Below are 24,853 nucleotides of genomic sequence, written 5' to 3' on the forward strand. Positions count from 1 at the left end.
GGATTGCCCGGTCGCCATGTCCCTGACAGTTCCGAAGCACTAAGAACCGAGACAGCTTTCTTCTCGACCTCGTGGAACACTAGGTGTTTCAGATCGCACTCTCTCAGGGACACACGGAAGTGATTTTCAGATGGAGCTACCTGTGCCAACGCTTCTCACGCAACTCAATTTACAGAACCTCCATACGTTTTTCTTCCGCATAAAGTACCCCGCAGAAAAGTTCTGTATACTTGACTTGCATGTGTGCGTGGCACTTGATGCATTTGTCGATCCATCGTCACGAGTGCGATTCTCGCTCTAAATCCAAAATAGAACGGGTCTCGACTTCCGTGTTGGCGCCTCCACCAACCCTCGCGATTCTTGCCGAGTCTGCAGCGGAAAAGTTCGCAGCGAACCGGGGTAGGAAAAACAGGAGAGAACCGGACGGCGCTGGTGTAAAAACGATCCGCTTCTGTGTGTTTTGAAGCCTTATGTTTACCTGCGTGAATCCTCTCGGAGAGTCTACGTCCCATTTCTGCCAGAATTGAAGACGCACTTCGTCCTCGCTTTCTGTCTCCTCCCAGAGTATCAAACTTTCGTTTTTCGAGACACTCAGTTCGCCAAAACATCAGTCCTCCGCCTCTGCATGTTTCTGGAGAACTTTTTCCGGGGATTGCCACGGCAGCAGAAGGTGTTGTGGCACTGCATGCATGGATACGGCTGTCCTTTGGAGTTTTCCTTCGCCCTGGCCGTTTTTTCCGGTGGCTTTTCGCTGTTTTCGCTCGAGCTTCTCCCTTCCAATGCGTCGCAGAGAGAAACTCGGAAGAACTCGCTCATTCTCTCGTGTACGTCGCCGTCGAGCGCGCGCCTCTCGTGATTTACCCGGCGGCCACCGTCCATAATTGCAAAAATGGAGCGGCTGTGTTTCCGTCTCCTCTGAAATCCTTTTCATTCCCTTGCACAGAGAAGCTCTCTTCTTCTGCTGCCATTTCTCTGCACCTTGATTCTCGACGGCAACCACCAGCAGCAACGTGTAGGGGTTGTCCTTTTGTGTGCACACAAGCCTTTTCGCCGCAGGTTTACCGCGGCTTTCTTCTGGGAGGGGAGGTCTCTCTTTTCCCTCTGCTCGAGTTTTTCTTCTAAGAGGTTGAAGGAGGAAGAAGGTGCACAGGCAAGCTCCGAATCCCGCAAAATGGTGGATGCGGTGTCTCTCGTGTCTTGCCGAGCTCGGCACAGTCACTCGCTCTTCGCGTTTTCCTTGTCTCGTCGCTCGTGCATCCAGAAGTACCGCTTTTTCTCCTACGTAAAGTCTTTTCCCTCCTCTCTACCTTCTCCCTCTCGCTCCTCTTCACCCTTCACTCTCTCTCCTCGTCGCAGGTGTCTCCCTCCTCTCGTCTTGCCCCTCGAGGCTGCAGGGCATCTCGCGCCTGCTCTCCACTCCGGCTCTGGAATCAGCTGTCCTCGTTCCTCCTCTTTGTCTCTCTCGTCCTCTTCTCCTATGCGTACTCCGCCTTCTTTTTCTCTGAGCCTTCCGCCAGCTCAGCCGCCTTCTCTGTGCTTTTCCCCAACCTCCCGCCTCTCAGCTCCCGTTTTCCCCTGGTCTTTCTCTCGCCAGCTGTCTCTGGCGACCTTGGCGCCGCTCGCAAGTGTCTCCCCCTGGAAAAAGGCAGCCGCGCTTCCCAAGCCTGACGGAGCCGCAGCTGTTTCCGACGAACGGACTTCCGCAGAGAGGGCCGACGCCCTTGCAGGTGCCTGGAGAGCTTCGGCTTCGCATGTTGAGGATCGATTTAAGCAGGCAAGCTTTGCAAACGCAGAGAGAGGAAGAAAGAGTCAGGAACTCTGGGGACGCTACAAAGAGCAGAGCAAGGGAGAATGAAGAGAAGCGGCAACGATGAGTCAGAGAAGAGAAGGCTGGACGACAGAGGAGAAGACAAGGAAGATACTGCAAGAAACCAAGAGAGAAGGAGGAGGATCCTCTGGTGTGTCGACTTTGGGGGGACAGGAAGATCGACATACAGCGCTAGTCAAGAAAGCAAAAGAACGCTCCATATGCAAGGGGAGTGCCGATGCAGTTCTGTTCTTCTCTGCTACGTTTTTTCCTTTTGTCACCCGAGACACACGGAAAGAAGGAAAGCGGGCGCATGAGTCGAGGTTTGTTCTCCTTCCCAGCACTTGGACCAACTGAAGGCAGAAGACGAAACACTCGGGAAACGTTTCTTGGGCAGAAAGCCTGAATCGCCTGTGGCTCAAGTTGAAAAAATGCCTCACAATCTCTCTTTCCTCCTTCATCGAGTTGTTCTCTTTCCTCTCCCCTTCTGTAGAAAATCTCACTCACTCGTCTCTCTCTCCGTCCCCTTCTTCTCCCTCTTCTCCCTCTTCTTCTCCCTCTTCTCCCTCTTCTTCTCCCTCTTCTCCCTCTTCTTCTTCTTCTTCTTCTTCTTCTTCTTCTTCTTCTCTCTTGTCTTCTGTCTCTTCGTCTCCTGTGTCTGTCTGCGTTGTGCGATGCTCGATGACTGTCTGGTCTTTGCTTTTTTCCAGGCATTCCCAGAAGTACGAGGGACTCTCTTAAACCACATCGCAGGCCTGGACCTCCCCGCTTCTCTCTCTGCCCGTTTGCTGAGCTACTACGCGCGTCTCCTCGACTATACATGCTCCGGTGAGTGCCTGGATGCAGGTCCAGACAGGCGGCTACCAACGGGTCGTCGTCGTTGTCTACACTGAGTGCATGCAGTTGCCGGTGTCTCAAAAAGTCCGTTTGAATCCCACTAGATCGATTGCAGACGCGCCTGGTCTTTCCTGATGGCGCTTCTCCCCTGTTCTCTCTCTCTCCGACTCCGTCCCCTTGTCGCGCCTTTGCAGGGGGAAAACTCACGCGCGGCATCCTCGTCCTCTACGCTGCCGCCGCTGCATCTCACGCCCCCGTACTTCCACCTCCGTCTCCGTCTCCTGCTGCTGCTCCCGCCTCTTCTGCTTCTTCTGTCTCTTCTTCTCCTTGCTCGTCGTCTCTGGCGGAGTCAGAGCGTGTGCCTGGTTCTGCGCTTTCTCCGGCTCTTCCGCCGTCGTCTTTCCGCTGTCTGGCTGCTCTCGGCTGGTGCGTCGAGCTGCTTCAGTCATGCTTTTTGGTCATGGACGATGTGATGGACCATTCCCTCACTCGGCGGGGGAAACAATGTTGGTATCGCTGCGACGGCATTGGCGTGAGCAACGCGGTGAACGACTCTCTCGTCCTTGAGGCTGCGGTCTACAGGTGAGACCGGCTTCTCGCCGGCAAGGAGAAACCTTGTGCATCAAATCCGTCTGGAAAAACTTCTGCAACAGAGAGCGGTCGGCCCGCATCCACGAAGCGCCGGCTGCTCGGCACCTGCTGCGAAGAGACTCCAGTCGCGGTCTTGTTTTTGCCTCCCTGTGGTCGCGTCTAGAGCGGAAGCGAGATGAACTCGAACGTGGAAAACGAGGAAACCTGTGTGCCTGGCGTAACACCACTGGAGACCAAACTGCATGACGCTCAACTCTGTACACTGTATATGGTTTTGACCAGTCGTTCCCAACTTAATATAGTTCATCACGCATAACTAAAATATATACGTATATTTATATATATATATATATGGATGTTTATATAATTATTTTTATGTATATATAAGTATATAGGGGTGTATGACTGATTAGATGTCCTCGTTTGTGGCTAGTGGCTATTCTGGTTGACATAGATATGAAGTTTGAGATACTCCACCACATTCCGGTAAAACTAGAGTGTGTACTTCTGGACGTCTAAGGCGCCAAGCTCGGTGTTGGGGCATATCTCGACATCCAGAGTGCACAGAGGCGTTGAACTCTGCATTCATTTGTACGTTTTACAGAATCACAACTGATCCATCTGTTTAAAAATTGGGGTTTAGAGTTTTTTGGTTGCGCGAGTGCTGTGTTGAAGCATTTTGCAACAGCCAGGCTGTGTTTCTTTGCCGTGTGCCCCCGTTTCTTCTGGGGAGGGAGATGCAACAAGTGCATGTCACGGTGATTCTCGTTCTTTGCCAACAACTCTTTTCTCCGCTGTTTTTCTGCCGTTGACGCGCTGAGCAGTGGTGAGCAGATCCTGTCGCATTTCGTTCGCACTCGTTTGTTTGTTCCAGAGTTCTTCGCGAGTATCTCGGGGACCACCCGGCGTATGCGCAGCTCCAAGATCTCCTCCTTGGAAACACTTTCACAACTCTCATTGGCCAGCACTTGGATTCCGAAGATGCACTTGCAGCTCTCAGTGAAGCATCCCAGAATCTGGAGAGTCGCCAGAGCGAAGATAACAGCTCTGCCTCCTCTGCAACAGCTGCAGGCTCTTCCCTGTTGCGTGACGCATCCTTAAGCGACAAGGACTTTACGCATCATTCTTATGTGTCTTCTTCTCTCTCTTCTTCCCGTTCGTCTCCTTCTCTCTCTGCTTCCTCTCTTCCTTCCTCGGAGGTTCTGGCGCAGAAGCTCGCAGATCGCCAGGCGACGGTTGCGCGTCTGAAGACCAGCCACTACTCTTTCTACTTGCCCACGGCTCTGGGTGAGACTCTTTTTTCTCGTAATCATATGCGGTTTGAAGTTGAAATGGCTTTCCGACTTGTTGCACTACACAACTTTGCTCGCTTCGCTGCTCTAGACACACTGCAGACGTCAGAAAGAAGTTGCTGGAGGACGGCTTTCTCCACGAGATACCTCCGAGACAGAGAACGCTTTTCCGCGGTATTTCGTACCGAAAGAGGAACGAGGAAGCAAACGGAGAGCGCGAAGACGGGGAAGAAGGCACAAAGGACGATTCAGATGGAGACGCACAACAGGAAACCGGAGAAGCAGTGAAGAATAGGCAGAAGAAAAGAAGAAACAGACCCCCCTTCATTAAGCTAGCTCTCGTCGGAGAGGCGAAGGGATGCGTGGATGTTTCGCAGGCTCTGGTGGCCAGAGGAGCGCTGGCGTTGCGAAAGCGCATGCGTTTTTCACGAGAGAAGAGACTTTGGTGTCGTGGCATCTTGGTTTCTGCAGTTTTTTTCTCATTTTTGCCTTCTATCAGGGATGACTTACGGTGGGCTCACAGACCCGGCACTCATGGCCCAGGCGAAGGAGCTTTGTCTCGCAATTGGAGAATACTTTCAGGTCTGATTTATGATTTCCCTCTCTTATGGAACAAAGACACACACAAACGCATGTGAACGCGAATAGATACCCTCGTATTCCATGTTTAAACACGCAGTTAAGTACAAGTATATATATCTACATATATGAGTGTATATATATATATATATATATATATGTATATATGTATATATATATATATATATGTTTATATGTCTGTAATTACAAGCACGTGGAGGCAAGCACTGGTCTTTTTCTCCCGAACCTTCTGTCTCAGTCTCTACTTGTGAGTCGCTCCGTTGCCGCCTTGCGCGCCTGCTAAGCATCTGCATGCATGCAAAAACAGGCTATGTATCGAGTTATTATTCTTGCGCTCGGCCGCGTAAAGGAAGCGAGGGCGAAGAGGGGCGAGATGTCTGGTGTGCGTTCGCTCCGTTGAGTTCGGTATTTGCGTGACACAGTCTTTCTCTTCCTCTCCGATCTGGACAAACTGAGATTGTGGGTCTCTTTCTCAGGTGCAAGATGACTACCTCGACTGCTTCAGTGATCCAAAGATCTCCGGAAAAATCGGAAGCGACATCCAAGAGAAAAAGTGCTGCTGGCTTTTTGTCCAGGTGAGAAAACCAACAGAGTTCACCTCTGAGTATAAATGCGCATTGTAGAAAAAAACATTTGAAGCAACACATATTTAAGTGGCTATGTGTCTGCATGCGCGATGCGTAAGTATCTGTGTGCATGCAAATGCGGCTGCATGTACGCTTTTTCGATTTCCAGGGATCAACGGGGAATACGAGGGACAACTGTGCGCTCAGAGGCTCATCGTAGACCTTTCGCTTTGTTGCAGGTCTCTTGCAAAGGTCGTTCCTCGGCAAATAAACACTCGCAGAGATACATATACGGAAATGTATCTCTAAAAAAAGCTGTCTCACATGCGTACATGCTTATATATATATATATATATATAATCAGGTATGCATATATAGGTATGTTTGTATCTCATCTGTATATGTGTAGGGAGACAAATGCAGAAATGCGTCGTTGTCAAACGCGGTCTAGACTTGTAAAGACGAATCAGCTTCTCTTCTTTTCAGGCTGTGAGGCGAGCTAGCCGCGAGGACCTGGCACAGCTCCTTCGGGTGTATGGACAACCTGAGTACGTCGACTGGGTGAAAGATCTCTACCGTCGTCTTGACTTGACCTCCTTGTATTTTCAGTATGAGGAAGAAACTCTGGCGAAGCTGAGAAGGTAAGTGCACTGGATGTATTCTCTTCCTGGAAAAAAGCGAAGCTTCATTACGTTTTTCAGTTGATAAGCACAGCACAACTGCTTCGTCAACTCTTTGTCGTTCAAATACAATAACCCATCTATCCACATATATATGTATATATATGTATATATATGTATATATATGTATATATATATATATATGTATATGTATATATATATATATATATATATGTATATATATGCGCATGCGTGGCCTTCTTCTGTAAGCAGCTCTTGCTGGTGTGTATTTTCTGTGTGCTTTTCGCTGTGGTTCGTCGGCACTGGGAGCCCATGGGTTCCATTTTTTCGTTCGTCTTGGTGGAAACAGGCTCATGGGTGCCCGTGTGTTTCTCGCAGGTCAGTTTCTTCGTTCCCACATGACGGCATGAAGGCCTTCTTCGGCCTCGTCCTCGGGAGGCTCCACAAACGGCAGAAATAGGAAGTCCGCGTTCCTCCTTTTTCTTTCCTTTTTTCTCCCCTTTCTTTCGTTTTCTCTCCCTTTTCTTTCGTTTTTTCTCCCCTTTCTTTTCTTCTCTTTTCTTCTCTTTTCTTCTCTTTTCTTCCTCTCTTTTCTTCCTCTCTTTTCTTTACTTGCCGTTCTCCGTCACTGTCTCGTTCACGAGCGCGTGTCGCCATTGCCGTCTCCTTGCCGACCAGAGACAACAGCGAACGTAGAACGTGACTGCCGGTATGTGAGAGAGAAATCAAAGTGTCTTGAGTCAACAGTCACGGAGGAAGCCACTGAAGAGAATCTCTGTTTCCCGGTGCATTTCCAAAGAGGAGAACGGACCAGAGAAGTGCTCCTTAGTGGCACTACAGAAATGACAATTTTCAGTTGAAAAGCCCCAGAAAACCGACTGGGTTGAAACTGTCTTGTGGTCTTCAAGAGCTCGTTCCCCGTCGCAGGAAAGATCTCTGTAGTATACAGCGTGAGTCCGGACCTGGGCTGATTAAAAGTTGCCAGGTGCCACTGAGGCAAACACCGGTTCCAGAACCGTGCACTCGATCTGCAGTGCAGGAATGACAAGTTCTCTTTTTTAAAAGCAAAGACGCAGGAACGTGTGTCTCAAGTTCCTTCTACCTGTTTAGCTCACTGCGTACTGAGGATGCGTCGATAGAAACGGTCAAGAACAAGGTCTTCTCTTTCACTTGTCGCTGTTCCACGGACGCGACTCGTGGAAGATGGCGAATTCGCAAGTGTATCTCTTCTTTCTTTGCGTACACAAAGGAAGTAGCCACACTGTCTGCGATACGGCGGTTCCCCGTGAGGTAGTCGACTCACTTGTACGTTAAAGATGGGTCTGAATTTTTCACAGGCCGTTTACTCTATTGCTTCCACTAAACAGATTCTTCATCGACTGAAAAGAACAACAGGGCTCTCTTCATTGTGCTGGCACTAGTCCCGATAGAATGCTAAAACTGCAAGCGTAGCAGGGCAGGTGCAAAGCGTTCTCGTTCTGTAGCAACCTAAACTCTTCCAACACAAAGAAAAGCTGTAATCGGCAAAGTGTGAGTGAGGAATTCTTCATAAATTTATTCGATGCTTCCTTCAGTTGCTTGTATCTGTAAAACGATCCCCTTCTCAATTATGCTGGTTAAAAAGTCCACCCTTCATTCGGCAGCCAAGTGCTACATCAGGAGTCCAACGGGTCGTCTCTACTCTTCAGCACAGCTTGCAGTTGCGATTCCGTCAGGGAAAACATAAAGAAGAGGAAACTCAGTGTGTGCGTTTTTCTTCGTTTGTGCATGGACTCGGTGTATACTTGAATCCGCTTTCTGGATACACCTGAACCTGCTTTCTGGGTGCACCCGAGTTCTCTCTTTTTCTTCTCCGAGTTCAGAGAGAAAATACTCCGTTCTGTGGGGACTAGCAGTCTCGCTCCTCGCCCTTGCTTTTTTCGCTGTCTTCGCTATCTTGTCTTTGCGACAACAACTGTGTCTTTCATGAAAGACTGAATTTATTTCGCGAGCCAACATTTTCTAGAACTGTATACAGATCTTCTGTTGATAGTAGAGAAAATAGATTTATTTTTTGACTTGAGCCTTCAGAAAAGTCGACAGATTTTCTATTTATGGTAGAAAAGGTTTTTTCACGCATTCGTCTTTAGTATGAGACAGGGTTTCTCATACAGGTTTAAACGTTGATGTATTTCGCGAGTTAACATTTTAGATGCATGCATTCGGACTTCCTGTTGATCTCGCGGCTTTTTTCGACGTAGTTTCGAAGACCCTCGTTCGTCGACGTGTAACTGCGAGCGGACGCGTCGCGCAGAAAACTGCTTTTTCTTTTCTCCCGTTCTCTCCTGCTCCACTCTCTGCTTTTTCTGAGTCTCGCTGAGATCAAGTGTCTCCTCTTCTCCCCACGCTGCGTCGCAGTGCGTTTGCTGCGTTCAACTGAAACTCAAAGGAAATGCAGCAGCGAAAACGGCAGTCGCGGAGATTCCCCAGAAGCATGTTCTCTCAGTCGACGCAAACGGTTTCATCTCTGAAAGCGAAGAGGAGCTGAGGAAGCAGTCGGCGGGGCGTTCTCTACTCCATTCAGTCTGCCCATGTCGCTCCCCGCATATCGAAGTTTAACATGAGTCAGAAACACACAGACGCGCAGACAGACGTTTCTCGCATGTCAGTTGAAACTCCTGCAGAAAGATCACTTCGACGTACAAAGGAGGGAACGACTCCGCAGTGCCACCCTGGGTGCCCTGCAGGCGTCTCCCCGGTTCTCTTCTTCGTCGCACTCCCGCTGGCCTCGTTGCTCAACCACAAGCACAAGCCGGAGACCAGCGGCGAAAGATTCTTTTCCTGCGATGGCTACTCGAGCAGATCCGCACTGAAAAAAGGATGCATCAATGCGTCGCCAGGTGTCGGTCGCGCTTGCGGGTCGATTTGCAGTAAAGAGGCCACAAAGTCTGAAAAAATTCGGTGGTGCGGCAGGACGAGGGCCTGAAAGAAGAAAAAACCTTCAGTCTTCGAACACTGGTGCAAAAATACCAACAAATATGCAAAAAAGAGATGAAAATATACACATATATGCATATATATATATATGTGGATGCATATGCATATTGAATATAATGCGCATGTAGATAACGATGAATCAAGATGAATGTATCTCCATAAATAACTATCTATATAAGTGTCGATTAGGAAAATTCACGGAGAAAAGGAAATAGATAAGGACAAAAAAAAATAACGTAAAGAAAGAGCACATGTGTAAAAAAGGGAAATGCATCTAAATAATCAACTGTTGTACACATGCGTATGAAAGACATGTAAACGATTCAGCTCTCCCAGAAACAGTAAACATCTGCGTGAACGGGTCGACTAGAAAAACACTGTTGAATGTGTGAAACTCAAAAACTCTCACCTGAAGAGGAACACAATTTCGCACGCGTTCTTCACTGTTTGTGCTCGAAGAGCCTTCAGGCCAGTTCAGCCGCAGCCGCGAGGATTCTTCTCTCTCTTCTCTCCTGTCTCTTTTCTCTCGCTCTCCGCCAGCCTCCTCAGAGAAAGGCGCGTCGGTAACAGACCCCCCCGAAGAGCCGAGAGAAGCGGGTGAGAGATATCTGCGCCCATCTGTCGATACAGCTGCCTCTAACATGTTCGCCGGCATCGGTCCAATGATTTTTTCCTGTATGCATGAACATATATATATATATATATATATGCATATATATATATATATAAGTGCATGTATATGCAAGCGTATGTATACATGGATGTATACATGTATGCGTATTTGTACTTAAATATATATATACCTATATATATATATATATATATAGTGTCTGCGGAGTTCCACACACCGCAGACTGTGTTTCTTCAGTACCGCGCTTGGTACCTGGACGGCTTGAAAGCTTCTTCGTGTCTGTTAGCTGTGCGCCATAAGTGGAGTCATCATCCTAAGCATCCCTTAGCACGGATCGACGAGAGGCAGGCACCTCCCTCTCACAGGGATAAAGGTGAGCCTGGAAGAAAAGGTTCACCTCTTCTTCCTGAGACAGCAGCAGGTCTGCGACCGAGATCGACGGGGGAGCCGAGAGTGAGCGAGAAGAAGAGAGCCAACACACGGAGTACGGACGATACGCTAACGCGCCCTGCCTCATTCGCACAGAGCCGCAAAAGCGGCAGAGGCGTAGAGAGAAGACGGATGTGGAAGGAGAGAGACAGGAACTCGGTCGTCGAACAGAAGCGTTTTTCTAGGTGGTTCCTCACCATCATCGCAAGATGTTCCAGATGCTCGTGCGTCCGGAACAGGAGATTTCCCGTGTAAAGTTCCATCAAAATGCAGCCCAGCGACCAGACGTCGCTCGACATGTCCCACCCCAGTCCTGAAAGCCGAAGAAATACAAAAAGTTAAAAATATGCAAACGCACCTGCAAGAAGCATGTGCTCTAACACGTTCATACAAGCATACACGTACAGAGAGATATACATATACATATATATATATATATACATATATATATATATATAGATACAGATAGATATAGATATAGATATATATGCATAGACATATATATATATAAATATATATATATATATATACATGTGGGCGTATGCAGGAATAGTATTGCACGTAGAAGCAAGAGGAGAGCGGTAAAAAGGCGTGTGAAGCAACGAAGGCTTTATTTGTCATCACTGCGGCGGATGTTTGGAAGCAAGAGATGCCGCTTTTTACACATTCTGGTAGCGTACCGAGAATCACCTCTGGCGCCCGATATTGTCGAGTGTTGATGAGCGAAGAATGGTAGTCGTCCTCGAACGTCGCACTGCCGAAATCAATGATTTTCACTCCAACTTGAGCCGGACGCAAATAGCGACCCTTCGACGAGCTGCTCGACGGCTGCAGCAAACAGAAAGTGAACAAGCGCAGTGTACGTACACACTCCAGGGAGTCCACACACACCCGTCTCGGGGGGAAATCTATCGCATGCAACGCCTGAGATAATCTCTTGACGAAGATGCTTCCCATCCTAGACTACGCATGCATCTAGACACTTGTGCAGAAAGACGGGGGTACGCCTGTATATTTACACATCATCCAACATATAAGCTAATAATTTATTAAATGTCTGCATGCGAATAAATTCGTGTAGACAGGTAGGGGGCAGGTGACCATGCACAAATGCATTGGTGGAAGCGCGGAGAAACAGAGGGTGGCAGGAAACACAGCAAGTCATCAGAGGGCCGCTGTGTTTTCAGGCTGCGAAAAGAACGCGAAATGCATGCAAGAAAGGCGAAGACCCTACCAAGCGAAAAGGTGAAGAAACATCCAGGCCGCGTTCGTGCTTTCTGTCTTCCCTTTCTGTCTTCCGATCTCTTTCCACAGTCCATTCTTCTTTCTAAATGCCCGACTTACGCGAGGCGCCGAAACTGGAATGAGAATGTCGTCCAGAAGGAGGATGTTTTCAGGCTGCATGCAGAAGAAGTGATCCCCGCATTCAAAGCTACAGACAGAACAAGGCGTTCCTGAAATTGCAGCGTCTTCCCCATTTCAAGAGTTCTGCACAGGTCTGTTCACTCAAGGACTCCACAGTCGACATTTGAAACAGAGCAAGTGGTGAAAACACAGGCGATTCAACGTGGAGCGTCTGCCGAAATAAAAGACCTCAAATGGCATTCATCATCAACTTCCATCGGACTCTTTCGGCAGCTCCGAAATGACAATCGGAATTTAGCCTATACTTCTGTATAAACCTCGAGTCGGGGAGTCGATTCACCCGCACCATCCAGGAAGAAAAGACAAGTCAGGTGCATGCATATACGCGTATGTATAACAAATATAAATATGTATTAATACATCTCATACACATATACATATATATATATATATATTTCTCATATTACATATATATATATAGAGAGAGAGAGGTACACTTCTGTATTCACACATGAAAACATACATACATACATACATATAGCTAAGTATATATATATATATATATATACGCATAAAGATAGCTACATATATATATATATATATATATATATATATATATGTATAGGGTTGCATCTCTATACATATAGGCGCACAAGTACATACAGATATGCATGTATGCATGCAATGGTCGAGAAATATATTTTAGTGTATCCGAGCATGTCTACCCAGGAGTATTCGAGGTAAGCGCAGCTGTGTGTGTATGTACACGGAGCAGATGTTTTTCCACCATCGCGGCTTGCCTTGAGGTCCGTGTGAGTGAGCCTGCAGACTCTGAGGAAGGCTAGAGCGATGAGACACTGCTTGGCGACAGTCCGGATGTCCTCTAAGTAGAAGCCCTGGTAGTGGTTGTCCGTGAGAAGGTCGTAGAGACTCTTTCCGAGTTTTTCAAAGACGAGACACATATGCCTTCCTTTGTACAGGAAGGCGTCGTGAAGCCGCACGCAGTGTGAAGAGTACGCGGGGGAGACGGATGACACGGTGCCCGCGTCTCGTTCGTTGATCTCTCGCAGAATGTCAACCTCGATCTTCGCCGCCGATGTGTACCGAGAGACATCTCTCACCACCTGAGACGGAGGAAAGCGCATCAGGAAACGCGGCGCCTCGAGTCATCTTCGCGAACAGCATCGACGCTGAGCAGCCTTCTTCAGTCTCTGCCCTCGCCGTCTCTTCCTCTCTGTCTCTTCTCACCTTGATTGCGACATCTCTCTGCGTGTGGACGTCTGCGCACCGGAGGACGCGTCCGAATGTGCCTTCGCCCATCTTGTCGAGAACTCGGTACCGGTCGGTCAGCCACATTCCCGGTCTCCAGTCGAAGTGGATGATGTCGTCTTTTCCATTGTCTTCCTTCTTTTCCTTCTTCTTTGCGCGTCTCCTCTCTACGTCTCTGCGGCGCGTGCGAGTCCGCCTTCGGGTGCCTCGCTCATCGCGTGTTTCGCGTTTCTTCTCGCGCTCTCTCCTCCCTTCTCTCCACGCCGTCTCGCTGTAACGGTAGCTCTTCTCCTTGAAGCTTTCGCCGGGCCGCTGCCGCTTCAGCACCACGGACGGGAACAGCGAAGACCTCTGGCTGGGGTAGAAGAACGGAAGGAAGCCGCCTCGCGCCGAGCACGAAGGATAGCGCGAGTCCTCTTCGTACCTGCGCCTGCGGGGCTCGTACCGCCTGCAACTGGACTCCTCGCGGCGTCGCCGCTCTCGCTCTCTCGGCTCTCTCGGATCGCGCCTCCCCTCGTACGCAGACTCTGACCTTCGCTGTCTCTGACGCCGCGACCGCGAGGACGTGAGCGACCTCTTGCTGCGCCCCCCCCCGCGTCTCTCGTCGCGACGACCGCCCTCGCGCCGACCTCCGGAGAAGTCGCTCTTCCTCTCTCGCGCTTCGCTCGCGTGAAGATCCGAGCGCCGGCCAGGCCTTTCCTCGCGGCGCCTCTTCCTCGAGAAAGGCGAGTCGTCGCTGCGTCGCCGCTCCTCCTTTCTGCGCTTCGCTCTCTCCCGCGACGTCTGCCTGGACGCGAGAAGAAACTCCCCAGCCTCTGAACGAGACCGCCTCGCCTTCCGTCGCTCGCGCCGCCGCGCGTCCTGCGTCCCCCGCGAAGACCCTGCGTCTCCTGAAAATCACATCGCGGACAACCGAGTGGAAAGCTGTGCTTCGTGACGCGCGCGAAGAAACACGGGGCTCAGACAACGAGGTCGGTGGAAAACGGAGACGGACCTCGACGAGCAACGACGACAAACAGGAACCCGCGGCGAAACTCGTCGACGATCGGAAACGAAAAAAGAGACAGAGAGAAGCAGAGGAAGAGAGCACGAACGACAGAGAGAAGGAGAGAAAGCGAAAGAGAGAATAAGAAAGGACAGACAGGAAGAAAGAAGACCACGAAAGCACACCGAACACAGTGCGTCTGCAAAAAACCGACCTAGCCCGGTGTCTTGTCTGAGAACGTCAACCATGTCTCTTCGTCTCAGAAAGGCCAATACTTCTTGCGCGGAACAAGTCCCTCTTTTCCTTCAGCCGCTAACGTTCTATATCCTCTCTCATTTCTCTCGCCTCTCGCTTCACCTTTGTTCTATCACTCCCCCTCTCCTTCTTTTTCTTGTTCTCTCTCTTGCTCTCCCTCGCTTTGTTGGTCTCTCTCTTGCTTTCCCTCTCGTGGTTGTTCTGTCTGTTGCCACCCCTCTCCGTCGTGATCTCTCTGTCTTGTTCTCCGTCTCTTCTTCTCTCCAAAAAATCTCCTTCGGTCTTCCTCTGTACATCTCCTCTCTTACCGCGTGTGTTGCGCGAGTTCTGAGTCTTTTCATCTCTGCCTCGGCTTCTGTCTCGAGCGTCGCTGGGTCTTCGCGACTTGTTCAGAGAGCGTCTGCTGTCTCTGCCACCGGGGGCTTTCTGCAACTCGCTCGACCGACGCTTGCTCCGATTGAACGTTCGGCTCCGATTCCCCTCGCTCTCTTCGCGGCCGTCGCGCCGTTTGTGGTGTCTGTACACCAGAGACGCTGCGCCATTTGCGCTGCCTTCGCGCGCGGGGTGTCCATCTCGCTGGGCGCTCGGCAGCCCTCTGCGAGTCGAGTGCGGAGACTCGAAGCGCGATTCAGCGGCGCCGCCGCAGTACACCGAAGAGGTCGCCCCGGGTGTATGTACACCCGGTTCCCTCTTTCTCGCACGGTCCTCTCCACTCCGGCACCTTCCGTCCGCAGCCTCCGACGCGGACCTCCGACTCGACCTGCCTTCTTCTCGACCTCTGTACCGCGTTCGACTTCTCCGACTTCCCCCTGTCCGTTCTCTGCGGCCTTCGCCACCCCACTCGTGTTTCCTCCGTCTGTGAGATCGCCGCGAAGGCGAAGACGAGGAGTCTCCCATCTTTCCCTCGCCTCCTTCAGTCCAGATCTCTGCCGGGGGAACGCGAGGCGCCTGCGTGCTTGCCTCGAGCGGCGTCTGCCCGCTCTCCAGTCGCGAAGCCGCAGAACCGGGAATCGGAAACTCGCCTGGACGCGGTGTCGATACACACGAATACCCCTCAGCGGCGCGCGCCTCTCTGTCGCCTGCGCTCTGCGCCTCGGAAGATTCACGTCGACGAGAGGCACGTTTTCTCTCTCTCCTTTGACGGCTCTCCGCCCGCGAAGAGCGACTTCGATCTCGTGGTGAAGCGCTGCGTCTCGGCGGAGCAGGGGAGCCTGTCGACTTTCGCTGTCTCGCCTCCCTCGGACTGCGCCTTTTGCGGTCTTCTTCGTCGCAGCCTGGCGCTCGACCCCTGCCTGTCTTCGAGTGGAGAGAACTTTGAGATGATGAGGAGCGTCGCCGGCTGCGCGGATAGCGGATGCTGCGAGACCCGCTGCTTGCGCGTCTTCGCTCTGCGTTCCGGCGGAGACACCAGAGATGATACCTCCAGAGCCGCAAGTAGTCCCCAGGGTGGAGACAGGCTGTGGAACCGAGGCCGGTGTCTCGGCACCCCGAAGAGACAGCGGGGAGGGCGGCCGCGGCGGGAACGGCACAGAGAGGCGAAGTCAGAAGCGCCGGACTCGCCGAGTTCGCCTTCAGAAAAGGAGGATAGAGAGACGAAGAATACGGAACGGCGCAGCCGGCGTGGCTGCCGTGCGGTGGAGGAGCCTGGAAGGCGAGAAGAGGGGCGGCGCTGGGGCAGAGCGGAGAAGAGACGAAGGAAGAAAAGTACGAACCGGGAGACGGGATCGAGGAGACGTCGAGAAATGCAGACGGAAGGGTCCCGCTGAAGAAGGAAGACGGCAAGCGGGAAGAAGACGAACAGGAAAAGTACCGAGACAAATTTGCATTCAGGGGAGACTCCAAGCCGTCCACTGGAGCCTGTGGAGTCCAAGAGACACCGCGCGACGAAGAGTAGAAACCCGATGAAGAGGAAGAAGACACGTACGAAGGCAAGGGAGACGAAAGAGGCGCGTACAACGCATAAAACGGAGGAAAGACGCGACCGTTCCCTTGACCTCGCGATGTAGGTTCCGAACTGTCGAGACCTGTACAGACACCAGAAACGCAAGGGAGAGAAGGGCCAAGACTGAAGAGAAGAGGGGAAAAAGAACAACGGGAAACGGACAGGAAACGGCAAAAGCGGAAGGACGAGCAAAGAGAAAACACGCACAAGTCGACCTGGAGAAAACATCCTCATCTCGACATCCGTGTATCGAGAGTCGTACAGGCGCAGACGCGTGTCTAGAGTGTTTGTATGCATGCATGTTGCGCTACATCGGTGTCTTCACATCTCAAGAAACCGCTTCAAAGAATTCCGAAAAAGACGACAGATCCACACTGCACAGCGAGACTTGGTCGCTCTGATCTGTCGCCGTGCGTGGCACAAAGAGACGACTCCACGAACGGGAAAGCGGACCTCTCTGGAGTGAAGAGAGACACTGAGACGCTTCGCGATTCTCGGACGACCTCCTGTTGCCTGACATTCCGGTAATAACTCTTTGGGGGTCGTATCCTAAGTTCGCACTGAGTCGACTAGATACAAGGAAGCTGACAAAGGTGCGTCTGTCTCACCTCCAAGAACTCGCGACCGTTCGTATGCTTCACGGGATTTCAGTCGCGTTTTCCGCTTCTCTCCAACGCGCGTCTTCTCGTCACCTGGCGCGAGGCTCGCGGAGAAGTCTGTCGGCTGCTGGGACGCCTCGGGTCCCCCCTGGCGTCCAGACACCTGAACACGCCCTGCGCGTCTGCGGGCGCGCGCGCGCCGTCTTCTTCTCCCTCTCCCGTTTTCTGTCTTTTCTTCTTTGCCCGACGCGAGGGTCGGCAGGCCTTCTTCGAAAGCGCGTCCAGTCCCGTAGACCGCGGCCGAGTCTCTCTGCCGGTCTCGCTCGCGCCTCTGAGGCACGTCTCCCTTCTCCTCGAGAGTCTGCGAGCGCAAGTCGAGGCCTGCTTCGTCTGGATGCGGACCCGCGGAGTCGCGAGTGTCTCGGTCTCTCCGCTTCGCTCCTCTGCTAGATTTCCCCGAGTCCCCAACTCCCAGAGCAGGCGAAAACGAAGAGACAGACGCCCACGGGAAACGCGGCACCGCGTCGAGCTCCGCCCTCGAGTCTCCTCTGCATGCGCGGGGACTCGCGCGGCCGCGGCGAAGACCGAGGTGGTCAGTTTCTTCTCCCGACAGAAAAGGCGCTTCTCCACAGCCTGGATGAGCCGCGACGCAGTCCCGCTTGCCGCAGAAGACAGCTGGTTCGAACCGCGCAGTCGCGGGCAGGTCGCAGGGCGCGTGGAGACACTCGCCTTTTCTGTCTCTGCGGGAGGGTCCGAGCGTGGCGGCGAGGCGGCCTTCGCAGCTCCGAGTTTGGTCGGAAAAGACGCAGCGCCTCTTGCCCCTGTCTCCACTCGCGTCGCGTCGCTCGAGCTCGCCGCCGTCCTCGTCCACGCGCTCTTCTCGGCTGGACGTCCACCGACTCGGCTCTCGCTCTTCTTCCCGCGCCTCGAGCAGCGGCGGCGCGTCCACGGGCGACGCGAGCGAGGAGACAAGCGAAGAGGAAAAAGGCAAAAGAGGACTGAAGACCGCGTGTGGAGACGGCGAGTGCGGAGACAGAGCCGCCACCTGCGGCTCAAACGGAGGCTCCACAGACACCTCAGAGCGCGCGGCAGAGACACTCGAAGCCGCAGAGAGAGACGGCGACTCCTGGAGAGGAGGAGAACCGCGCAACGGAGAAACTGGCAACGGTGAAGAGGACAAAGGTGAGGAAGGCAACACTGAGGAAGGCAGAGGTGAGGAAGGCAGAGGTGAAGAAGGCAACACTGAGGAAGGCAGAGGTGAGGAAGGCAAAGGCGAGGCAGGTAAAGGCGAGAGTTGCTCTGGAAGCGAAGGCAGGCGAAGTCCTGCGGCGAGGCCCCGCGACGCAGTGTGTGTCAGCGCAGAAGGCGAAGCGGCACTCTCCCAACCTGACCGCGAGCGCAAGGGAACTGTCTGGCAGAACGAGGAGTGAGCATCCCACGACATGCTGCTGTGTGCGCGACTCTCAAGGCTCGAGAAGGCTCGCGCACACTCTCCGGCGACAAGCGCGAGTCGCGGAGACCAGAGCCAGCATCGGCGCAGAAGAGAAACAGCGAGGCGGTTCCAGGGAGAGAAAAGGGCCGCTGGCAAACAATGGCGAGGAGAAAAAGAGAAGCGCAGACGCTGCCGCCGACTAGGGGAGCAGCGAAAGGAACTCAAAAAAAGGCAGACCAAGCAAGTTCAGAAACAGAGAGGACAGGAAACTCCCTGAACGAAGACGGAGAGAGGCGTGGCAAAAGCGCGGGAGCTTAGAGGAAGAAGCAACAGAATAGAGGAGAAAACGAAGAAGCAGCGGCGAGAACAGGCGGATGAGAAGGCGAAGGAGAAAGGAAGCGGCAAGGGAGCGTGGAGAAACGCCGACTGCCGACAAGAAGACAGCTGCAGAGGGTGCAACAGAGAACCGGAAAGCGCAGACAGAAAAAAAAGCGGCGAAGAGCGCGAAAGAGGCGCCGGGAGATGAGAATCAAAGATATTGATGGAGAAAAGACTGCGAGGGAAACTCTGAGATGCGAGCTTCTGCTAGCAAAAAAACCGAGGAGGGCTGTCTGCCGCAATGGGGGGGGGGGGGGAGATCCCCAAGTGAACAGTGAGAGTGGAAATACGCCGACCCGAGACAAAAGGACGACAGATGAGAGAAAAACTCGGAGCTCGAAACGACGCTCGTTCTTCGAAGGAAACAACTGGGGAACAAAAGAGGAGAACTTTTTCTGAAAGGTGGCTGGAGAACGCAAGAGTCTTTCCCCCGTTCGCGCATGATTTCTGCGAGAGAAAGCGCTCAAGCAGCGTGTCCAGCCAGAGCTACTGAGTGGTACTTTTTCGCTGCATGCAGACTTTTGACAGAGTTTTTTCAGAACTTTTCCCTCAAAAACGCTGGAGACAAAAGGCGTGACGCAGTGAGGAGAGCGAGAAGACGACTAGAGTCTCTGGACTCGGAAGCCGGCTGCGCGGGGGCCTCCACGAGTCGGGGGAAAGGTGGAAAGCCAGAGGCCTTTCGTCTGCAGAAAAGAGAGAGAGGCGCCGACTAAGAAGAAGCGCCTCGAAACTTTTCTTGAAGTGAGAGGTTGGACAAAAACCTTGTCACCATTCAGAAGTACGGTCCAGGTAGTCGGCGCTGGAGAGAGCGGCTGTTCTCCGACGCACACTAAACAGCCAAAGGAGAGAGACCAACCAGAAAAGGAGAAGGTGGACGGTCAGAAAACGAGAGGTTGGACGACAGGAACGGCTTCCTTGCGGTCAGCGAGGGCCCCGAGAGGCGGCGCGTGGCGGGGTCGAGTTGGGATAACGTGAGGAAAAAAGAAGGTTTAAGGAGAGGTATAAGTAGGATCTCGAGAGGAGAGAAGGTGTAGAGTGTTGAGGAAAGAAAGGGGAGGAAAAGACGACTGGATGACGCGCGCAGCGCGAGAGGAAAAGATTTCGTAGCCGATACACTGCGTCCACGGTTATGTTCCGAGAGCGTGACAAGACACAAATCGACAAGAGAAGAAAATCACCACGAATGCTGAACAAGGAGAGAACTGCTGCGAAGGCTTCCACAGCTCGAATCCCAGCTTGACGGCGGGCGGCACAGAAGTTCCATTTTTTCAGTACATGCACTACGCGGGACGAGGGACGCGAAAAAGTCCCGCTGTAGAGCCCTACTGCATGGAGAAAAGCCAGTCGCTAAAAAGCGACAGAACCGAACGGAAAGTGGTCACGCAGCCGACACAGCGAGTCCTTTGCTGCAAAAAAAAATTCACAGGAAAGAAAAACAGGCAACACAAGTCCGGAATCGACAGAAAGACCGGAGAAACCAGGGTGACACCACGCCCACGCCTCTCCGATGCGCTGATCCGGTTCCTCGCGCGCGTAGACACTTTCTTTTCCGCAGCATGCCGCTGTCAAAGTCCTCTCTTCGTTGCCTCCCCGCTAAGGCAGTCGACCTCCAGATAGAAACAGCGGAAAATAAATCAGAAAACGCCTCCGTTGCGTCCTGACTACACCGAATAGCAGCCGACTTCGCGGGGCAGCATAGAGCTGTGTGTGTGTGTGTCAAGTCACTCTGCAAGAAAAGCAAGTCTTGAAATACGCAGCGCATGAAACACTTCTCCAGGCACTTTGAACGGCGGTTCGGAAGCAGGAAGTCGATTTTCAATGAGTGAGCATTCCCCTGGGGAATGACACAAAGCCCAGAACGTGAACTCACTCGTATCCCCCCCGTCGCCTCCTGCGAGCCGTCGCGGTCACAAGGGCAAAGCGTGTGCGACAAGTTTCGGCGACACACAGATTGTACAGGAAAATGCTGGGACAGTCTCAGAAGGCTGATGGAAGTATCTGCCAGCAGACGGCTACACAAAGCAGCAATCATGAACGCAGAAATGGGTGGTAGACAGTCGTTCGATGTTCCGGCCACCGAAACTGCACGCCACCTCAGAATGTCTTTGTGTACACCTTAGGCAAAAAAACACCTTGGTACTCTGTTCCGATATTCCGTGGTAAACACAGGGAGCGAACGAGGGAACCATCATTTACAGCGAACCCGCCGTCGTGAACACCGGAGTTCCTGGCTGGAGTTTCCGCACAATGTTGTGGTCTAACTCTTCGCTTTCTTAACTCACACAGAAACACACGTGTTTTTTTTCACGACCAAATGAGGTTCACAGACGCAAAACACCGTGGACAAGGTCAGCCTGTGTGAACCACGAAGGTCGTTCTGCATGAGCTTCCGGAGAAAGGAACGTCTTCAGGGTGGTGTTTTTGTTTGTAGCACTGCGTCATAATTTCGTTTGTTCACTAGTTTGACGAAATGATTCTGCTCGACAGGAGACTGAGGCTTTCCTTCTACCGGCGACGGCGGCATCGTGGCGTATGCTTCAGAACAGCGCCGTCGTTCAGAAAAAGACTGGAACTAAGTGCTCCTCTCCTAGAGACTTTGTGGGGCGCCTAGTGTCACAGTTTTCGCCGAGGGCTAAGGTGCTTTCATTTGCCGGGAGGAGAACCAACGAGATCAGCTACGTTTGTGTTCCCTGTTCTCGAAACTGCCTGAAGAAGATACCCTGCAGCAATTACATTCAGAGAGGCACAAATAATCTGAGTACAGACAAAGCCAACTGTCAATATTCGGGCTGAGCTCCTCGGCCTCTGCGATATGGGGATTTTCGTTGATTTTGACCCGCTCGTCTCACCGTCAACTCCGTCCCCCACATCTGAGCATCTGTGAAACTTGGGACACTATTGCCGCGAATCCCAAATCTTGTTGACTGAATTCGAGGCAGTTTAACCCTAGGACGGCAATAGAAGGCCATACGTTGGGTTGACCGTACAGAACAGCAGTCTGTGACCACAGATGCCACCGAACGAATATTTTGCAAGTTTCTATGTACGAATCATTCTTGAACGGAACTTGCTCACACGAGACCAAGTGAGAGACCACGATGTGAATGTTGATGTGGAAATGAGCCGCCCTTGCTTGGGACCAGAATCAAGGTTAGCGAGGCATCACTGTAGAAATGGCGCGGTATTATTAACACACCTGTCTCGTTCGCAGAACCGATTCAGCAAATCGCTGCCGCGGTGATATGCGCTGGGAAGTTTACTCGAATTGACAAGAAACAGTGGTGCACGCTTGCCAAGCGCGAATGCGGTTGAGCAGAAAAGTCATTTCTTGTGTATGCCAAGTTCAGAAAGTGAATATGCTAAAACGTACAGTCGTGCCTTCTTTCAACTGCACTGTATTTAACAGCGTTTCCGATATGGACCTCGTCCCGTGGAGGGCGAGCGGAGCCTGTCTTCACCGTCACTAGTCTTCACTAACAACTTCCTTTCCTAATGCAGCAGCTGGCCACTTGAGGCGAAGATGGTCACGCTTTGGAAAATCTGCCGCGGTCGTACCCCTTTCTGTGAAGCTTCCAGTTGTGCGCACCTGTTGGCATCTTCGTTTTCCGAAAAAACAGCAGCACATCGCACCTCTCTGTGTTTACTTCACGATCGTAGAAACCTCCTTTTGATAGCATCTCTCGGAGGTCACGGCGCGTGGCATCCAATTGCTGCCGGTACTGAGGCGTGTGTGCCTCGGAAGTCGATCGCACAACAGACACCTCCACCACATCGAGTGTTGGGGTTTGTTTAATCAGACCCACAATTCCCGCGATAAAACTTTGATGAACCTCGAGTCGCGTGCGGCATGTGATACGCGCAATGCGTAACACAGAGGAAGTCTCCAGGAACATGTTCGAAATCAGTAGGTCCGTCATCGCAGGTGTGGCACGCTCCGGGACAACTGTCGATGTTCGTCTTAGTTCGAAACCCACGATTTTGTGGCGGCGTTCACGAAGAAAGCTGATAACCTCTTCGGAGAGCACCTCCACGGTTCCCGAGCAATCGACAGGAAGAACCAGAAGGCAGGCCTCAAGGTGATCGACAAACGTTTGAACTCGCTTGCGAAATGCGGCCCCTGCGCTGCTTGCCAGCCAGTCCGGAGGAGCCAAAACGCCGAGCGAAGGGAGCACGGGCTCCTGAAGATTCAGAATTTCTCCGTAGTGCTGCACGACGATTCCTTGAGATACGGAAAATTGGAGGCAGGTCTCCTCGAATACGCCATCCGCAATGAAGTCACAGGCGGCCAGCCTGCTTATATGGAAAATCGACTCCGACGCGTCGTCCAAACGCTCGAATATTCTTCCAGGATTGAAAAGAGCATTTAGCAGGAGTTCATCATCCGTAGGGCCAACCTTTTTCACGTCACTGTTCCCACGGCTCTGTGTGGGCATCTGCAGCAGCATCGTTCCATCAAGAGACAAGTCGCAGTTTGGGAACATTGTGCGAAGCCTATTTAATTGATTGATTATAACCGGTAGCCTCCCTCGGAAGAAAACACCCTCTGGAACGAAGTGAATGCGTCGAACGGAACAAACCGCTATTCGATCGGATCTCCGTGCTGTGCCGGTCACCTGTCTCGTTTTCGCGATCTGTGCTCCTGTAACAAGAACGGCGACGTCAGTAGAAATAGCGACGGAGGTCAATCGACTGCGAGAAGCGCTAAACAGGGAAGCTAGAACACACGCCATTTCGTGGTCCGTCCACCCGAGCATACTGTCAATGGACAGTTCCCTCAAGTGTGTCGCCTTCTGCAGCAGCTCGGTAAGTACTGTGTGAACAGAGCCCGCGCCGTTCAAGATATTACAGATCTCAATGGCCTGACACTGCCTTACCAGCGTCTCAGCCAGCACGTTTGCTACAGGAACGTCTTCTTTGCAGTTGACAACCAGCACTCGCAAGCGGGGCTTTGTAGTGAGCAACCGCTGGAGAAGCCCCTCCATGACAGGTCTGCGCTGCTCCCCGGGAAGCAGCTGATACGTACAGGTTGGAACGACACCCGATCCCTCCTGCACATTTGAAGATCGCGCGTCTGGGCTCATTCCACAGGCTACCTCTCGATATTTGTGCACACCAAACACAGCAGCTGGCTTTGTCTCCCCTGCAGCCCCGCCATCGTGAATCAAATGTGAAGCTACCCCCGCATAGCCGCCTCCGGGTAAGCGATTTGACTGGTTGTGTTCCTCTCCTGCAAAAACGCGTGGACTGTACGAAGCCGACTGGGCTGTGTGCGGCGTTGGTGTGCCAGCAGTAATCGGTCTGTCACTCGGATTCACCGCAGCTCTGTGGCCATAGACATGTGGATGGGGCACCTCAATCGCCACACGTTGTGACTCTCTCAGCAGGAACTGCCTTTCCTGGTCTACCTCGAAGAGGTATCGGACAAGCCCGTCACTCAGCCTTAGACCTCGTGAGTGTTCGGCGCAGTTGCCCTCGCACACGCGTTCCCGAAACCACTGAGAGACTTCACACAGGCGCGGCAGTTCATCGAGAAACAGGCAGGAAGTCACGGCGTAGAAGAAATCAGGGTCCATGCGCAAAAACAGATTGAAGGGTTCTACGGTACGACTCTCAGTGTCCGAAGAGAAAATGGGTTTCTCGAGTTTTGCGGTATGGCGCGGGGAGTTCGCGTCGTACTCGTGATCTCTGGTACGAGTCAACCACCGTCGGATGCGAAGACACCCCGCAGAATGCTGTCGTCCCATTTTCGAACCCATTTTGCGCTCGTAGCAGGCGCTGCAAAGCAAAGCTACAGAGCTTCTGCACGGCTATCTCTGGAATGGTTCGTGGCAAAACTAGATCGCGTGGTACTCGCAAGGCGCGCGCCTCAGTCACATTCGCGGGCGCCACGTGGTTCCCCATTCGAGCTACACACTAGGCCCATTTATGCAAGGGTTTCTAGATTCCAGTTTCGTGCCCACATCGCAACTTTTGAAAGGATGTATCAACCAATCGAGCAGCGTCTTCGCGATTGCAAAGACATGCGCTAGTGGCGTCGCATAACACAAGTCGACACTACAAGCACTCATCTCAGCGAGAATACCCGAATTTGGACGGAGAGTCACTCGAGACGGACCCTAAGCGTGTCTCTTCCCGCCTGACACAAGAGACGAGCATCACGACCCCTGCAAGCATCCCAGATCTCGGTTTGAGGAACTTAAGCCGTGGGGCGTAGCACTGCGACCGAAACCAGCACTCTCGATCGCGGCACTACAGGCT

General features: G+C 52.3%; 3 protein-coding genes across 3 annotated transcripts; 1 reads left to right on the forward strand and 2 right to left on the reverse strand.

The window, feature by feature from the left end:
• The first annotated feature begins 634 nt into the window (after positions 1-634).
• Positions 635-7,317, forward strand: TGME49_224490 (polyprenyl synthetase superfamily protein). Its single transcript, XM_002366083.2, has 8 exons — positions 635-1,774; positions 2,518-2,635; positions 2,839-3,226; positions 4,110-4,522; positions 5,027-5,109; positions 5,604-5,702; positions 6,180-6,334; positions 6,713-7,317. The coding sequence occupies exons 1-8, from the start codon at positions 1,172-1,174 to the stop codon at positions 6,792-6,794; spliced, it is 1,941 nt and encodes a 646-aa protein (XP_002366124.1). The 5' UTR covers positions 635-1,171; the 3' UTR covers positions 6,795-7,317.
• A 1,095-nt stretch (positions 7,318-8,412) lies between these two features.
• On the reverse strand, positions 8,413-20,815 carry TGME49_224480 (cell-cycle-associated protein kinase CLK, putative). The gene is made up of 9 exons (XM_018780048.1): positions 16,795-20,815; positions 14,553-16,268; positions 12,984-13,894; positions 12,536-12,859; positions 11,715-11,768; positions 11,051-11,198; positions 10,568-10,683; positions 9,720-9,983; positions 8,413-9,295 (listed from the first exon to the last, which is right to left on the reverse strand). The coding sequence occupies exons 1-9, from the start codon at positions 18,227-18,229 to the stop codon at positions 9,164-9,166; spliced, it is 5,100 nt and encodes a 1,699-aa protein (XP_018635942.1). The 5' UTR covers positions 18,230-20,815; the 3' UTR covers positions 8,413-9,163.
• A 288-nt stretch (positions 20,816-21,103) lies between these two features.
• Positions 21,104-24,774, reverse strand: TGME49_224470 (hypothetical protein). The gene is made up of 2 exons (XM_018780047.1): positions 23,470-24,774; positions 21,104-23,028 (listed from the first exon to the last, which is right to left on the reverse strand). The coding sequence occupies exons 1-2, from the start codon at positions 24,349-24,351 to the stop codon at positions 22,120-22,122; spliced, it is 1,791 nt and encodes a 596-aa protein (XP_018635941.1). The 5' UTR covers positions 24,352-24,774; the 3' UTR covers positions 21,104-22,119.
• Between the last annotated feature and the right edge of the window lie 79 nt (positions 24,775-24,853).

Source organism: Toxoplasma gondii, chromosome X (genome assembly GCF_000006565.2).
Source record: "Toxoplasma gondii ME49 chromosome X, whole genome shotgun sequence".
NCBI lineage: Eukaryota > Apicomplexa > Conoidasida > Eucoccidiorida > Sarcocystidae > Toxoplasma > Toxoplasma gondii.